General features: G+C 39.4%; 1 protein-coding gene across 1 annotated transcript; it reads left to right on the top strand.

Moving 5' to 3' along the window:
- The first annotated feature begins 1,009 nt into the window (after nt 1-1,009).
- Nucleotides 1,010-17,869, top strand: agps (alkylglycerone phosphate synthase). The gene is made up of 20 exons (XM_033986763.2): nt 1,010-1,199; nt 2,282-2,371; nt 3,487-3,577; nt 3,654-3,774; nt 3,839-3,913; nt 4,587-4,658; nt 4,832-4,911; nt 5,575-5,655; nt 6,351-6,476; nt 6,928-7,036; nt 8,696-8,823; nt 9,013-9,064; nt 10,451-10,527; nt 10,606-10,718; nt 11,363-11,432; nt 12,041-12,102; nt 12,621-12,710; nt 13,638-13,737; nt 13,840-13,897; nt 17,298-17,869. Exons 1-20 carry the CDS (start codon nt 1,024-1,026, stop codon nt 17,417-17,419), a joined length of 1,893 nt encoding a protein of 630 aa, XP_033842654.1. The 5' UTR covers nt 1,010-1,023; the 3' UTR covers nt 17,420-17,869.
- The last annotated feature ends 36 nt before the right edge of the window (nt 17,870-17,905 follow it).

Genomic DNA, 17,905 nt, shown 5'->3' with positions numbered 1-17,905 from the left:
GTGTGACACCAGGAAGGATCCACAGCACCCTGTCCCTATGCCCAAATTCACCCAAGTCTGGTTTTCAGGTTTTGACGTATTATTTCAATAATTTCTTTTTTCCTAGGGTCAACCAATAAAGTTGGAGGTTCCACAGACCTGAAACAGGACATCTATGATTAGAATTTATACTGGGTTCTGTATAGGGTGAGCTGCAAAGTATTATTTCTATGCTTTTGTGTTTTTCAGAAAAGAAGTACCCTTGTGATGTGGCTAATGTCTCGCACAGGCCTGTGAGGTGGCAATGTGGCTTTCCAAATGAAGTTCTGTGATACACTTAGACTCTAGTAAGTTGTTTGTAGTCAGTGCATTACAGAACTTTGTTTTGGGAGCCAGTATCTTTGGAAATCACATGTGACATTGTGTTTTAAATGTTCTTTCTGTCAAATAAAACTGCTTATTTTGAAATCTGGTGTTCTATGATTAATGATCAATTGCAGGTGCACATACATTCAGATCTTAGGCTACTTCATTGGCCAATAGCTATCAATTAAAAAGTATGTTAACAATATAGAAACACTAAACAAGATAAATTGGCAGATATTTTGGAAACATTCTTTTACTTCAGAAAATTGTCTTCTTGACTTAAGATTTTAGGCCTAAATTACACTATTTGCACTTTTGACCTAATTTTAAAAGAAGCTCAACAACGTTCAGATAATACACATGACATGAGAAATATTGTTTTGTAACACCTCTCTTTTCTTTAATGAAATTCTTATCAATCAACAAGATTTATATATATATATATATATATATATATATATATATATATATAATTTATTTTTATTTTTTTTCTTGGTTGCAAGGTTCTTAATTCGTTCAATAAACTAAAATTATGTAAAATAGTTTAACAATCGAACACATGAAACATTTATTTTGGTTAGAGTAAACGAGATGTCCGTGAAAGCAGCGCACGTTCCCTGCGCTCACCTCTGCCCCTCCCCCGCCCGCTCCCCCTCCCGTCACAAACACGGAAACAGCATGGCGGCCAACAGCAGCTCCGACAGGCAACGAGCTGCACAGCAAAGACTACAAATAATCGCCGGGCATTTACAGAGACCCACAAACTACCAACCAGACATTACAGCTGCCGAATGCAAGGCCCAGGAGGGTAACCCCAATGTCTCTAACGAGGAGCGGACCGTCCCGAGGAGGAGGTAATCGCGTCTTGAGCATCCTCCTCTGTGCCCTAGCTTGTGTTGTAATCACCCACTTTTCTTAGCTTACCCAGTCAAATGTATCATTACCCTATTGCAAGGGATATGTTTAGAGAACAATTAATGTAACTGTACGTAAAATATGCGTTAACTTTCTTGCGTTATAAGTCACCAACACGTTTTGCGAGACTGAGCCATTCATTTCCTCCACTGAGGGTGCGGTTGTACTTGGCATTGCCAGTTTTTCCCACAACAAAATTAAATTTGGTGTATTATAATTATTACTGTTGTCGAAAGTTTAGCTTACTGCTGCTTTATAAAGAGCCTGGACGCTGTCACGCTTTGATAGCATTTTACATTTCCCGGTATTGTGTTAATATTTAGTAGCACAATATTTTTATATTATATGCTTATGTACATGTGTATGATATACGCACAACAGCAGAAGTTTCTCTACAGGGGAACAACTCAAGGAATGCTCATGGTAAAAGTTCCGGAAAGTTATTTGGAAATCAAAAGTCAACCCGTCATTGAAAGTTCCCCGCCTCCTCAGTTGGTGTGATTGGCCAAGACAAGTGGTGGTCTGACTTTCAACCTACTGGCATTTCTGTTTGGAAGCAAAGTGTGCTGACATCTAGCGTTTATATGAAAAACATGCACGTCTGACAGAATATCTTCATGGCCTTAAATGTTCAGACATTCTTATATTATCTAGGGTGTGTCAATTATTTTTAAAACTATAGGACTCAATGTCAGGCTTTAGCCCTGCGTTTTAATTGCTTTTCTATGAGCTGTCTCTAAAAATCTGGATTTGCAGGTTTTGCTACAGTTTTAGTGAGTTGTTTTTTGTTTTGTTTTTTGCCTCAGAGTTTACTGTTACATTTTTCTTGCTCACAGTTTTCATATGTTACCAATTATCAGGCCCTGTATTCAAATTGTTGGCTTTGTGAGAGGAAGGGATATGTTTAGATTCATTTCTATGCCTAGCATGTTAAATGTTCATCTTCATGTTTTCTTTTAACACTTGGTTGGAGTGAATATCATGGCTTATGTGGTGTCTTTCTTATGTGTTCTTTTCACAGACAGGACATTATGAAATGGAATGGTTGGGGTTATAGTGACTCAAGATTTCTGTTTAACAAGAAGGGTCAAGCAGAATTCACAGGCAAAAGGTAACCAAACCCACTTACGGTACTATTATAATTCTTACAATATGTTTGGGCATAGTTTAATATAGTTTTGTACAGCTGCCTTAGTGATGGTCAGTTTCAGACTGCTAGTGCATTTACAGCCATGTGCTTTTACTGACACCTTGTGGTTGGCATTATAATTACAGAACCGTCATTAAGGTCAATGGTGTTATATCTTCTAAACCCCACACGTTGAATTAAACTGCTTATTGTCTTTACCAGTATTATGCTGTTAAATATTTGTTTACTAACATATTTGTTTTCCACATGCCAAAGGTATTTACTTTTTACGTTTTCATCAAAAGTACCAGTGTTGTTTGTCCTTGTTATCTATCGGCCATGAAAAAAGCTGCCTGAGATTGTAGATATTTGTTTTACGCATAACATTAGAAGCAATGTCACAGAAGTAAGTCATCTAGCACTCAGGGAGAGACAGAGATACATTTTTTTTCAGGAATGAAATGGGATGTTGTGTCTACATCCTTTCAGTCTATGTAAAACCTGCTATTATCTGCTCAACTTCACAAGTATCTTTGTATAGTCCAAGCAGTATGCTGTTGTATAGGTTTTTCCACTGTGTTCATGGTTTCTTGGTCAAAGACACAGCAGCACACAGTACTGGTCTGGCCCCGACTGTGCCAACATCTCAAATATACAGAACACTGGGGTCACAATAACAGCATTGTTACATGACTTGAGTTAAAGATAGGGTATGTAGTCAGTCTTCTTGTTTAAAAAAGGAAGTACCAATATAATTGAATTTGGATGGCCTCATGTGAAAGCTCAAAACCTCCAGAATTCACCTACTGAGCTGCAACCATTGGCTGTCTGCAGGTGTTGAGGTTAATTAGTGAGCACTCAGATCAGAGAAGGCACTTCTAGGTTTCTGTTCTACTGGTTTTAGGCATTGGAACAAAAATGAGTAGCCTTTTTTGCATTTTTTAGCTTGCCATATAAGGATGATCTTTGCATTTCAGAATTTTGTTTACATACATGTGAATAATAGTGTTTCTTTTTTTGAAAGAACTTTAAGCTTTGAGCTGACTCGTCTCTTTGTAGGCAATTTAATTCCAGTTTTGATTGTCCTGATGTTACAGGTATCGACTAAGTGGTATGATCATTCCTGGGCTCAAAGACTGGATGGAAGGCACATTTGGAGCAAGTCTTCAGCACAAAGCTCCTGCAACAGTGAGCCCTGTTACTGTCAAACACATGCCTCAACATGTGAGGAGCCAAATGTCTAAAACCACTCATGTTTTTGCAGCCTATACTAAATAGCACTGCTGTGCAGCCAGCAACTATTAATGAGGCCTTTGTGGAAGAAGTCAAAGCTACAACTATTCCATTCTCAGTTGAAGCAGAAGACCGAGTGTTTCGTGCCCATGGTAAGAAATGTTTTAAATGTGTTTTGTTTACATTCAGCTTATGTATGTGTACATTTTCTTATAGGACATTGCTTACATGAGATCTTTGCCCTGCGAGAAGGAAAGATTGGCCGTGTTCCTGATATGGTTGTGTGGCCAAGTAAGTGTGAAAACTGAATCACACCTGAATTTGATTGGTCTATTTCTATCCACCCACATAGTAAACCTGATCCTACCCTTCCTCAGTGATTTAAAGGGTTAATCTCAGCAGAAGCAGTGATTTTAATATGTATGAGTGGAGGCTCGGTGTCAGTAGAATGGTTTGAACAGTAGTTTAGGCTATGTACAGTGCAGTTATGAATTATGATTTTTGAGACTCATCAGTTCTGGCACACATTCTATTGTTTTTGCAAATGAGCATTCATCCGCAATTGTGAATTTGAAGCAAGCTACATTCTTCATACATTCTTTCACAACAAATATCCTTGTCCATAATTTCCATTCCTCACCACACTGAAGCTTTTGAGACATTTCTCAAACGCATTAGAGACCAGTCAAGCCTATCTACGTAGGTGGTAGGTATTGCTGCTCTTGTCACTTGCTAACCTCTCCTGTAAATGGATGAGGGACCCATGACTAGCTAAAACGCATTTGTATCGATCCAGTTCATCCCACTCTTGTAGCCTCACAGCCTGTGAAAACCCTGATCACTCAAAGGTATAAGGAGTTTTATTTACTGGTGCACACAATTTACATGTGTTTATTCAATCTCTCAGTTTAAGTTTCCCATTTCTTGTTCTGTAATTTATATAAATATATCTTATCTGTTTCAGGTTGCCACAGTGATGTTGTTAAAATTGTAGAATTGGCTTCTAAACACAATGTATGTTTGATACCATATGGAGGTAAGACACTTGCATGTCTAAAGAAATAGACATTTTTTGTCATTAGTCTTCACTAGTTGGACAGCTTAACAGATATCACAATGCTGAACACATCTACTCATATTTTCCAGTGTCTAAAATGTGTGTCCCATGTTAAAATGTGGTGCATTAAAAACCTTTGGTCTGTTTGCTAGGAGGAACAAGCGTCTCCAGTGCCCTAGAGTGCCCCCCAGAGGAAACTCGATCTATTGTGTCCTTGGACACCTCTCAGATGGTATGTAATAGCAGCAAAGCATTATGTGATTTAGAAGCAGTTAAAATGATTTAATTTGTATATTTATGGTATATTCATTTAAATGACTTACTGCCATATACTTATTAAAATGTATTTTTTTAATGAAATGTGAAATTATTGCATATTTCTTAATAGTTAATTTATGGAAATAGGGGTGCACTCACTCTCTTCACATTTGTGAATTCTAATAAAATGGTGAATTTGAGCACTCGGGGCCTTTGATGGTGGCACATATAGAAGTGATTTATCAGCTGTCCTCCTGCTGCGAGCCTACTGCCTGTGGAACCTAGGCACCAGTGGTCACTGTTCTGTGTCAGGGGTCAGAGGTCAGGTGACTCCAGAGGAAGCACATGAAAAGGGCTATGTGTGTTGAGCGTAAACTTTATTACCTCTTGAAAATAATGGATGGCAGGTGTAAAATGGCCTCCTGTAGGTAAAGTTAGGGCCCGCACTCAGTGGCTTTACTAAGCGGCATGTATTTGGAAATGGATGTTCAATTTGAGATAAACCTTGATGCAACTGTGTTTTTTTTTTTCATTCTTTACCCAACCAACATTTATTTTAAGCCCATTACATATGATATATAGCCTACGATATAAACAGTACTGTAAAAAAATATTGTTGCATGTGCTTAACTCGTAGAATCGCATCTTGTGGATCGATGAGAAAAACCTCACTGCCCATGTAGAAGCTGGTATTGTGGGTCAGGATTTGGAAAGACTGGTAAGTGCTTGCGTGTCCATATTCACCCACTAAAATTACGTTTGATCTTTTAGAGACAACGCCTCAGCTACACATGCCCTTGGCCTACAATGGGAATATTGAGTTTAGAACAGGAGCAGCGTGGTGGAGATTAGGGACCTAGGCTTCAGTTACGAGCAGATGGCACCATCACGCTAATTCAGAAAAATGGAGAAGGAGCAGGTCTGTGATGGAGAGAGTGCGTGAGTTGCATTCAAAGCAAGTCACCTTTGCATTTTATCCACTACTTTTATGGAGCAGATGGGTCTGAATTATAAAGTACCTGCTTGTGGAGAAATGTCATAAAACACGGTCTAACATTACCTCCTGGTGGGATGACTGCCCCTGGAAATTATGTATTGGTATTATTCTGACTTCAGTTGCCCATACATCTCTTTAAAGTGCCTACACCCACAATATTAATGCAACTAACACAGCATAATGTTTTTCAAAAATCAGAATTTGAGAATACAATCTTTTGTCTATAAACTGTAATTATTTTTAAAAAACACAAATTCTATCACTTATGAAGACATTGCATTCAGGACAGGACAGAGAGCCCAGTTTATTCTATTATTTTACCCTCTTGCTTGTTATTAAAACATTCTTGCTTATTTGCATCATTCCAATCTTTTTCCAACAATTATTGCTTCCCTGATTCCAAGTTGTTTCCACAGCTTAATGAGAGTGGTTACTGCACAGGACATGAGCCTGACTCCATGGAGTTTAGTTCCCTGGGAGGCTGGGTTGCAACCAGAGCATCAGGCATGAAGAAGAACATCTATGGCAATATTGAAGATCTGGTAATAATTACTTGAATTGTGCGTTTACTCCAAGACTGTTATCAGTTCATAAATGAAGTTGTTTACCTGGAGTTTGTAGGTTAAAGATGCACTATATAACTTCTGATAGAAGGCCCACCACCTGCATATGTACATGGAAATATCATTAATGTCTGGATGTTTGATCTAACCTGTAACTTGGGCTGATCACATGTTCTGCTTGTCTCCATGGAGATGGATACAGTGAATACCATACTGTGGAACATCCTGGGCAAAGTAACACTACTTCCTTCTATGAGACATGCAGGTGGCTGACCCTCCACCAGAAAAGTTATAATTGACCACTGCACCATTAAATGCAATATATAATAACAATAATAATATTTGTTGTAATTTTGCCAATGCCATGGCGACACATTTAAAATTAAATGGTTTATAGCTCTGATTGTACTTAATTCTAATGTCTTTGTAGGTGGTCCATGTAAAGATGGTGACCCCACGAGGTGTAATAGAGAAGAGCTGTCAGGGCCCTCGAATGTCCACCGGCCCAGATGTCCACCACTTCATTATGGGCTCTGAAGGTTTGTTGACTCTCATGTGACTTCACTAGTGTGGCAGCACATGTTGCGCTGGTTAAGATAGTCTGTAGTGTTTGTGTACTGACTAACGTGTTTGATAAATGGTAACATCGGGATTGTTCTCATAGGTTTGTACATATTAACCAGCTTTGGTAGAAATGGTTTTAGTTCAAAACTAGCAAATGTCCTCCCTTTCCCATCTCGGCGACCTGTCCTTGTGAGCGCCCACAGAGGATACTGCCATATGCCTGGTCCCCCACAACATAATGAGCATATTGAGACTCTTGGCATCTCTGTGTGAAACAGCTGTGCGCACAAACTTTTTATTCGCCCTGCAAAGCTCAACAATCTGCTCTCTGGCCATCTTTGGGTATTTGCAGAAATATCGATTTGTACATATTAGTCCAAATGTTTACTAACTTCTGTATTAAGTCAAATTGTGTAATAGTTAAATCTATTTGGCCTATTTTACACAGTACCAGGATTCAGTCACTTACGCAGACCCAATCAAAATGTATCGCTGGTAATGAGACCTAGTGCTGGTATACAACTAAAGCATTTCACACTTTGTGTATGTGTGTTTTGTTTAGAAAATTAATGGTGAAAAGAGCTCATTCAATTTTTTTTTGTAGGAGCAAATAAGGAGCAGTACAATATGAAGGAAAAAGTGGTTTATTCTATTAAAAAGCGAGCATGGAACTGCTAATCTAATATAGTGCTCAAGCTTTTGTATCCTTGGATGACACTGGCTGCTTTTAGAGGACAATGGAAAATCAACTAAAGTCTCAACAGACTCTTAATTTGACTCAAACTTAAATTTAACTTTTGTACCATGCAGCTTCTTTAGTTTGATGTTTTAGTAAAAGGTTACCCACATATTGCATTGTACCACATTACTCCTTTTAGTATTTTATGGCCTTGCTTGTCTTCTACTCAAACTATTGCCCCGCCTCCCAGTGTCACCCTTTCTTTCTCTCTCTCTCCCTTGTGGCTCCTCCCATTTTGTCCTTAATAGCCCCGCCTCTTCTCTGTCACATGGGAGGAACCTGCAAAGCTGTCTAGGCCCTTTGTTCTTTTTTGGCCACTAGGGAGCAGCGTGTGGTATTTAGAGACATGTAAAGGCCCATTAAATGCTCTAACCACCAGAGGCTACCAGCAAAATGACTCACAGTCCATGAGGAAAACTTTATCTAAAATAATTCATAATTGCTATTTACTGCTTGACCCAAGAACACTAGGCATGTCGCAGTTTTTTTGTTTATTACACTCAACTTAAAAATTCTATACCATTTTTGTATAGTGTTTTAAACTAATTGTTAAGAATGTAGATATTTAATGAGAAAAAAACATTTTAATAAATTCAGTCTATAATTTTGCCCATGTTAATTGCAGAAACAAAACACTGCTCCGTGCCTTAGTCATGGGATCAGACATGAATGCTAAAGCTTCTTCTGATAAAGTTGCTGATAAACGTCTTTCAACATTAGTGTTGTTGTTTGTAGAAGAAACGGATCTACTGGGTGAAATGTGAGACAAAGGTCAAACTTAACCCGAGGGACATGTACCCGAGCCTTTTAAAAACCTGTAAAAAAAAAAAAAAGAAAAATGGTAGGCCTTGTTCATAGTGACTGGCTCATGTTGTTTTTGCCCTATTATCTGCAGGAACCCTGGGTGTGGTTACCGAGGTTACACTGAAGATCCGACCCATGCCAGAGTATCAGAAATATGGATCTGTTGTATTTCCTAATTTTGAGCAAGGTGTTGCTTGCCTACGAGAGGTTGCCAAACAGGTGTGTGCAAAAAGTTTATCCTGTTTTTTTTGTTTTTTTTCCTATGTCAACATATAATTATATAGGACATGCATGAAATATGTGGGATAATTAATTTCAGCCGTTTACACTTTCTATTTATATATTACATCTAATATATATATATATGTATAATTAAAGTAATTTTTAGTAACAAAATCTTCTTTTTAGAGATGCGCACCAGCTTCAATACGACTCATGGATAATGAACAATTTAAATTTGGTAAGTTTTCTGTCATCTCTGGGTTATGGGTGGAGCTTTAGATTAGAATTAAGAGGCAGTAGTTATCTTATATATAAAGATTTTCCAGTGATGTGACTTTGTTTTCTCTTATTACTCAGTGTAACTTCCCACTTTGCTCATAGAATTATGAAACTGCTATTATCTGCAATCAGTGCATTTAGAAGGCCAATACCAATAATTCATTTTTGTAGAAATGTGTATTTTTTTTTTCAATTTTAGCAGAATAGCACTGCAGAGTCGTATCAATATAGTGTGTTTGCCTTTGGGAAAATAGCAACGCACAGGTTTGATTTACCTTCGATAACCCTGAATTGTTAAATTGATCGTTTTCACAACAGAATTGGACACAGCAGCCAAGATTTCAAAGTGTGAAAAATGACCCCAGCTGAAATTAAGCAATTGTTAACACAGTTTTATGATGTTGTTCGAGAGCAATGTATCTGGTATTGCCAAAGATTTCCGTAAAGTTCACCAGTCTTCAGGGACCTCATTATCCTTCCCATATTTCCACTTTTCTCCGAGTAGGCACTTCTTAGCATTAAGTAGGGAAGATGAAGCGGCCAGGTTCTCCACTAATGACTGAAACCCTTGGCTCTCCGACACCTCCTTTGGCCTATTAGGGGCGTGTTCTTACATTCTTCTAATCACAAGAGCTGTTGAGGAAGGAGACTGGATGTGTTAACAAGTCCTTTCAGTTTGGGGTTAACATCAAGAGGAAACAGTCTCCGTACACAAGTTGAAAAATTAGGAAACTTGTGATTTTATTTAAATGTACCTAAATGCAAAAGTACAATTTGAATTATTTAACTTTCAAAGTTTAAGAGTAATTTTCTCTCAGTGGATGTTAAGTATTTAATTATTGACTATGATGGCTGCAAAGACCTTGAAGACCTGCAATCAAATTTTGGAATGAAAACAATTAGGATACTAAGTGATGAAGAGACTTGCGCATGGGGTGAATAAATGAAGTGTTAAGTCTCAGTAAGATCGCCCGTGACTACCCCGCTGTGATTGATTGTCGTCCCATTGGCCCAAGCCCCTCATTTTCACTTGTCCACAGGCACTTTTGTTCGTCCGATCAGGAATAAATCAAAAATTGTAGCTGAGGAAGACGGATATCAGCATGTCAAACTCACTTCCCTTTGGAAACCCTCTGATTTATAGCTGCTGTCGCTGGCAGTCAATGGCCAGTTGTAAAGTTATTTAAATGTTACAGTTTATTTAGTTCCCTCTTTGTTCTAAACCTGAACTAGAACTGGCTTAAGTCTGTTTGAGGATGTCAGCATCATAATTTAATTGCTAAAGTCAATTGTCCTGCCTCAACAAATGTATCCATAACCAGTGCTTTTTTTTTTTTTTTAACAGGGCATGCACTGAAACCCCAAGTATCTTCAATTTTCACTTCATTTTTGGATGGTTTGAAGAAATTTTACATCACAAAGGTAAACTGCTGTCAGATCAGCCTTGACACTACTGTGATATAGCGTAATGACAAATGAATCTGCCTCTTAAATATGCAGTTCAAAGGCTTTGACCCTAACCGCTTGTGTGTGGCCACCCTGTTGTTTGAGGGAGACCATGAGAAGGTCCTGCAGCATGAAAAACAAGTGTATGACATTGCTGCGAAATTTGGGTAAGTTATTGATTTGCAATATCTTAAAATACATTTTCTTGCCACAACCTTCTTCTCCATCTAATGAGATTGACACCTGTTCTCAAACTGAGTCATTAAAATGGGCTGAAGGTTTTTTGGCACAGTAGTGCAGTACAATTTGTTATATTCAAATGCTATGTTGGAATAATTTATGTTCATAAGGAGCTTTCGGCAGAGTATGTTTTGTACCATAACTGAGTTTAGCTCCACCACAGGCCCATGATAAAATGATACAAAAGTTGTCATCTGCATTGCACTGAACAATCGTTTCAGATCAGATATTGTCACCCATCAGATAAAGTGCCAATGGTAGATTATTGTGGTTGTGTGAGAAATATCTTTTTTCCTGGAGTTAGGAAGCAAGAGGAAGGGTAAAAAAAAATCAATATAGCGATTTTCTAATGAGCTTGCCCTGATTAGTTTGGGAGGTTAATGAAAATTTGATTACACACTACAGGTGATGGATGTGTGGCTGACCTGTAGCAGCGCACAGAGCATAGCACCATTGATCCATACATTGTGGGATTGACAGGCTTCCTGGCAGCTGTTAAAAGGAGGAGCGCTAGCGCCGACAAGCCTGAAAGAAAGCGCTGTTAAATATTAAGCCTGTTATCTTCTTGCAGGGGCCTGGCAGCTGGTGAGGACAATGGGCAGAGGGGCTACATGCTGACCTTCGTCATCGCGTACCTTCGGGTGGGTCACTACTGTGGCGTTTTGACGGACAGTTGGGGAGTATCCAGGCTTGACAAGCTTTCTTACAGCAGAAAGCTTAGTGCACAACACAAAGGGTCATGAAGAGAGACCCTTTGAGGTGCTGTGGTCACAGTAGATGTCATTCAGGTGTCTACTTCACAAACAGCTCAGTAGGTGCAGTCAAACCACAATTGGCAGCTGAGTATAGAATGTAGAGCATGACCGTCGTTCTTCTGAATAGCGCTGATGTTTAATTGAGCAAAAGGTGCTTCTCTAAAGGAGACAAATGCTGGGTTTCTTTCTGAGAGAATTGAATCAAGTTTTTTGTTTCTCAATTTTTTTTCTTCACAGTAATTGGGTTTAATTTAAACACATTTAAGAAATATCAATTTCATTATGAACAGTTTTGTAGTATTTGTGTTGCAAGGACCTCCGCATTGTTTCCCTGAATGTCAAAGATATGTTTAAAAGAAGCCTAAATTTAGACCTTTATCCATACCTATACAAAATGAAAATCAATATCCTCTCCACACAGTCAGCATATGTAATTCTTTTTATTTTGTCTGTTTGTCTAATGTCTAAGTGTTTGACATTTTGAATTTTTATAGGACTTGGGGATGGAATATTACGTAATTGGTGAATCCTTCGAAACCTCTGTGCCTTGGGACAGGTGTGTATAGATGGAGAATTATGGAACATTTGGAAAACGATCACATCGTTTGTCAGATTCTTCCTTCACCTTCATAGAAGTAATCTGTATTTTATCCTTTGTCGTTCTTTTGCCTCTATACACAAAAGCAGTATTTCATTCTTGCATGTATTTCAGTTTCCCCACCAATACGCATTGTTTTAGTGTTCATGTTTCTAACACACACATGTAGCAGCCAACACACAGTTTGTGGCATATCTCAGCTGATGGAGAGAGCAGAGATCAGGCACTGATGCAAGCGCCTGTGTCCGCCTCATTACCCGTCATCCTCCCCATCCTCCACACGGCACACTCCACTGCTCATGCTCAGTACTGGCGGCCATTTTCACTCCAATGGGGACCTCTCCCCCACAATGCTTTTTATGTTAATCTGTGGCTGCTCCTATTTTCTGTCACTATGTTCTGTTCTAATGTTGAAATTGTAATGTTTTTGGGTTTTTTTTACATTTAAAAAACAAAAGTAATGTACCTTTTTTCAGGGTCTTGGACATTTGCCGAAATGTAAAAGCACGGATCATTCGAGAGTGTAAAGACAAAGGAGTGCAGTTTCCACCGCTTTCCACTTGCAGGTATCAGTTCTGTCACCAAATGAGGTCATTTATTTATTTGTTGTTGTTTTTTTTTTTTTATTAAGACAATGCATTTTAATAAACAGACATGATTCGACATGAATGTAAACACACCAGATTATTGTCAAAGGCTAATTTCCATTGTCTCATGGGCTGTCAATCTCGTCCTTCAGTTCTGGGGTAAATGCTCCATGCATACATCAAAGGAATATTATTTTTATTAATATTGTAGATTGTATCATACATTGTACCACAAATGTCTGAACATCAGGATACTTGGCCTTCTAACATCTTCTGAAAAGTCTGAAAATCTTAAGACCCTATAAAGCTAAAGCTTATCTAGGCAGCACCAACCTCAGCCAGAGAAGGCCTCCCAAACAGCAGAAGGTCCGGGCTCATAGACTGTGCAAAGATGAGGCCTCTGTCTGATTTATACCACAGCCATTCATTTCCCGGCTGCAGTCTGTCAAATGATTGATTTGTCCATTTAACCTCGAAGAGTCAGTGTACCAGGTGATGGGCCATGCAGCCAACCCCTGTGCAGAGGGCCAGCCCACACTCTGTTAATGCAAAATCAAGAAGAAGCTTTGAATTTTGAACAATTGTGTCCACACATAATAAAATGTACATACTCAGGCTTGGATATGATTTATTATCAGCGGAATGAAAGTACAACCATTGCAAATAAAATTAAATGTATTAATAGTACAGTTTAAAAGAATATATACTTAGATATTCAGACTTGGCTTAGTTTTATGCTGATAGTAAATTTTAGCTTGTGGTGTTTGTTTGGGTTTTTTTGTTGTTTTTTTTTTCATTTTTAGTTTTAGCCTTCTAGTAGCGATCAGATTATAAAAAAATATATGATCTGTACAATATCTGCAGTTAACAGATAAAAACCTTGTGTTTGTTATATGTCTATTACAGGGTCACTCAGACGTATGACGCTGGTGCCTGTGTCTACTTTTATTTTGCCTTCAACTACAGAGGACTCAGTGACCCAATCCACGTGTCTGAACAAGTGGAGGTAAGGTCATTTGTTACATTACTGTGGACTTTAGCCCTCCATTATCCCCCATTAAATGATAGTTGCATGTGAACCAGTTAAGTTGTGATTTTATCTTTTCAGCATGCAGCTCGAGAGGAGATTCTTGCCAATGGAGGGAGCTTGTCACATCATCATGGAGGTATTTAGTTTTCATAATTGAATGAAAATAAAACACGTAATTCAAGTAACAGTTGGTCCAACATGGCTGCCTTGTAACATGAGCTTTCACTTGTTGGTGCTCATCTAAACTGTGTTTTGTGATGGAAGCATATGCTGATCTGGGCAAGCAAAATGGTTAATGTGGCCAGGAATAATTTCCTCTGTAGAGCACAGCCCAGCATTAGTTGCGTAAATGTGCGTTTGAATAGAGACCTTTCACTTCTACATGTTCAAAATATTACTCTGCAGTTCAGATAAATGGCTCTGACTTTGCCATTTGTTCATTTGAGCAGAGGCCAAATGAAACTTGAGTTGGGGGAAGAGGGGCAACTCTGCACCCCCCATCAGGGCTAACCGAAATGGCTGCTTTATCTATATTGCCATCCTCCTCGCTGTTTTCATACATCACTTCAGGCTATTCATCACACCTGTCAAAAACAGTATGCAGTGAATCAGCTGCAATATTAAATCACAATTTTTCCTGAAGGCAGGGACGGGTTCAAAATTAAAAGATTGCTAATAAAAAGGAGGCAGTGGGCTGCGGTAAATGATGCCAGCGTTATCAGTGGCTGTATAGTGACCTCCAAACGGTGGCCCGGCCACCCCGATCTGCTCTGCGCTGACAGGGGAGAGGAGGGGATATTGATGCAGCGCCTGTGTTCAGGCCCACTCTGTAATTGTGATTAATAACAGTGGGCCTTGCTATCTTGCCACAGACAGGCTGGTTTGTCTGCCCACAATCAGCGCTTGACAAATGGTGCTAGTTTCACTGGGTTTTGTGTATCAAACAAAACAGATGTAGTCATGGATGGAGAGGTGGGAGGGCACCACAGGAAATATACATTTATGTGGCCCTGAATTCACAGCAGGTCAGTCTGTTGCTGCCAGGTGCCATTGGCCCTCCGCCGTGTTGAATTCTCTGCTGAAGATGTTGTAAAATTAGTTGTTTCTGGTTGTAAATGTTCTCAGACCCTTTGAAAAGCATGTTTTTGAGGTGAAGCTGTGTTGGTAACTAGGGCACTAGTGTTGCTGCAGTGTGGAGTTGTTAAACATCCATCAGCTGAAGTTGTCCATCCATCAGGTCTGTGCCGACTACTTTAACCTCTACCATATCACAGACGCCCAGGTCACTCCTGAAGCTCGTCTTTCATGTCCAAATTTGTCAAGGAAGAGAAGTTGAGCCACCCTCTATGGTCTCTGTTGAACAGCCACCCTGGAGTGCCCAATACCCATAGTCTTCAATTACATCACCTCAAAGCCTGGCAGGTTTCTCAACTTTGCATAGAGAAAAATGACCTATTTTAGTCAAGTTTTGTCGTCTTGTTATTCCCTTGACTTCTTCGCTCAAGAGATAAATCTGTCATTGCAGGAATAACTACCTGCATCTCTTTGCATGTCTCTGTGGCACACACGACGCTGGCTGAGATTGATTGCAATAGGACTCCAAAAAGAAAGAATATGACAAGATAGATGTGTAAATTATCACTGTTATGGAGGCAATGATGCAGTGGCAGCACCTTCTGTTTTTGCTCTTGTTGGTGAGAGGAGGGAGGGATAGAGGTGGGACCAGGATGAACCAGAGGTACAGGAGTAGTTAGTGGTTTGTGTCTTCATCTTGAGGTGTGAGGGGTTTGCGCTCTAGTGACCCAACTGTCTGCACTGGTGTCGGGAGACCTTGTGGCTGATCTCCATCTGGGGTTTCCCCGCTGGCCCTCCCTCATTCATCAAGTCTCTACACAGCTTATTAACATGGGCTTCCCCTGGCACAAAAATAACCTGCCATATCACTATGAATGTGAGTGTGAATGTAACACTGTGCTCATCTAATCTCCAATCATAGCTTAACCTTTATTTGTCAGATAACATCGGCGACTGCCCGCTTTGTTTTCACAAGGTTACTGTTAGTGTTACCCTATCGAGGAACACTGCTTAGATTCACTCCCTGATTTCATCTTGGTGTTGGTCAGGTAGTGTAGTGATGATAACACTTAAAACTCACCCCATTGATTAAACTATCAACATAAACAAAGCTTTTAGTTTTATTGTTGTGATAACACGTCGTGTTAATCTAGTCGATAAAAAATAAGTAACACTTATTTTATACAATTACATATTAACATTTACCAGTAATTATAGTTTTTCAATAAATATATTGACTTTATTAATGCATTAGAAAATGCTCAATTAAGCAATTAACTAATATGTATAGTACATTAATAATGTTGAATGAATTGCTCATGTAACTGTTCTTTTTCCTGTGGAATTGAAAACTCCCATTTTGGCCATTAGGTAAACACACTTAAAGATCTTGGCCACTCACTCCCATGACAGAATTCTTAAAGTTTAGTTTTATGAAGTGTGTTTAGTACAGCAAGAGTGCAGTCAGCAGACCCGTCCCTGTCTCCTGTCCCTGTATTAGATGTCCTGCTGGGAGCTGTGGGGGGCGGAGCTGTAGAGGATGTGACAGGGGACAGCTGCTGGAGCTGTGGGGACTGCTCTAGGCCCACTGCCTCAACAGGACACTTCTTAGTTGGACAAAGTTTTGCTGACGGAGGCCAGACAAACTGCTCTGAGGACAAATATGCATTTGTTTTTACTTTGTATTAATTCTTTCATAACAGAAAAAAAACACAATTTTAAAAATTCATAAATTTGGCCCAAGGCAATATGTTTGATTATAGTGTTAATACTATACTATTTACTTTGTATATATATCAAAGTTTCGTGCAACATTCAACAACATTCATCATGAAAAAAATGCAGCAAAAAGTAACTACTTAAATGTGACCCTGAAGTATTTGTCATTCCTCCTGTTGTGAGACATTCATTACTGTATCAAATAACTTTATTAACATGGTTTACAGAGCCATTATGTCTGGATAATTGCAGTATTATTGGGACTGGGCCACAGTTTCTGGTTGGTTATGGCTGTGCTGTGTGTGTTGGGCCATAAATGATGTGCAGCCCTCCCAGGTCAAGTCTAGGGGCCTCTGAGCACACAAGGCGGCAGACATAGGCGGGGTCTACAGAGAGGGAGAGAGAGAGAGTGAGAAAGACAGAAACAGAGAGGGGGGGAGAGGGGCACTGAAGGGGGAGAGAGAGCAGGGGACGTCCTGCTCCAGCCGGCCCCTCCTCTGGGAACACACACAGCCTAATGAGTTTGATAGTCTGCTGAGCTCCATAAATCATGCCATGCAAAACATTTCTCCTCCCTGAATAAAAGCATTTATCACCCTCTGTTTATTCACTCACTCTCACAAGATTGATTGGCTCCCGGCAGCCTGCTGAGCAATCAGCCGTGCCCATTCCTCTATTTCTCCCCTTCGGTCTTCTTCCTCCAGTTGTTTCTTTCTTTTATTTTATTTTTTTGTGCCATCCAGTGGGGAAACTTCGGAAGGAGTGGATGAGAGAGACAGTCTCCGATGTGGGTCTGGGGATGCTCAAGTCTGTGAAGGACTACGTCGACCCCAATAATATCTTCGGCAACAGGAACCTCCTCTAATTTCATTCTCCTGTCCATCTTTGACTCATCTTTTCTAACCACAAGTAACATTGTTGGATACTAAATGTGAATTTAAAATGGACAGAGATCTGTTTTTTCATCAAAATGTCATCAGTGCCATTTATTGATTCACCCAAACCTTTTTTTTAAATAATATTGCACTTAATATGCTGTAACAATCATTTTGTTCAAATAGATACATTTCCACTGTTGTCATGGCCTTAGACTGTACAGATAATATAATGTCATCAAGTTATCTTTTACATTACTGTGGCCACTGTAAAACTTGATCAGTAATGCAACAGTTTTGATTTCTCACCTTTACTTGCATTTACTTTTCTCCTTGCCAATAGTTACTGAAAGCACCTCATGTTTATTCTGACTTCCTGATGTGTGTGGCACTTCTTTAGTGATAACTTCTATGAATGCACTCTAAAGCTCTGTGCCTCTCTAACAAGTTGTCTGCCTGTTACTTACCCATGTGTC

The sequence above is a fragment of the Periophthalmus magnuspinnatus genome, chromosome 21 (assembly GCF_009829125.3).
Source record: "Periophthalmus magnuspinnatus isolate fPerMag1 chromosome 21, fPerMag1.2.pri, whole genome shotgun sequence".
Lineage (NCBI taxonomy): Eukaryota > Metazoa > Chordata > Actinopteri > Gobiiformes > Gobiidae > Periophthalmus > Periophthalmus magnuspinnatus.
This window is presented reverse-complemented; position numbering and strand designations above follow the sequence as displayed.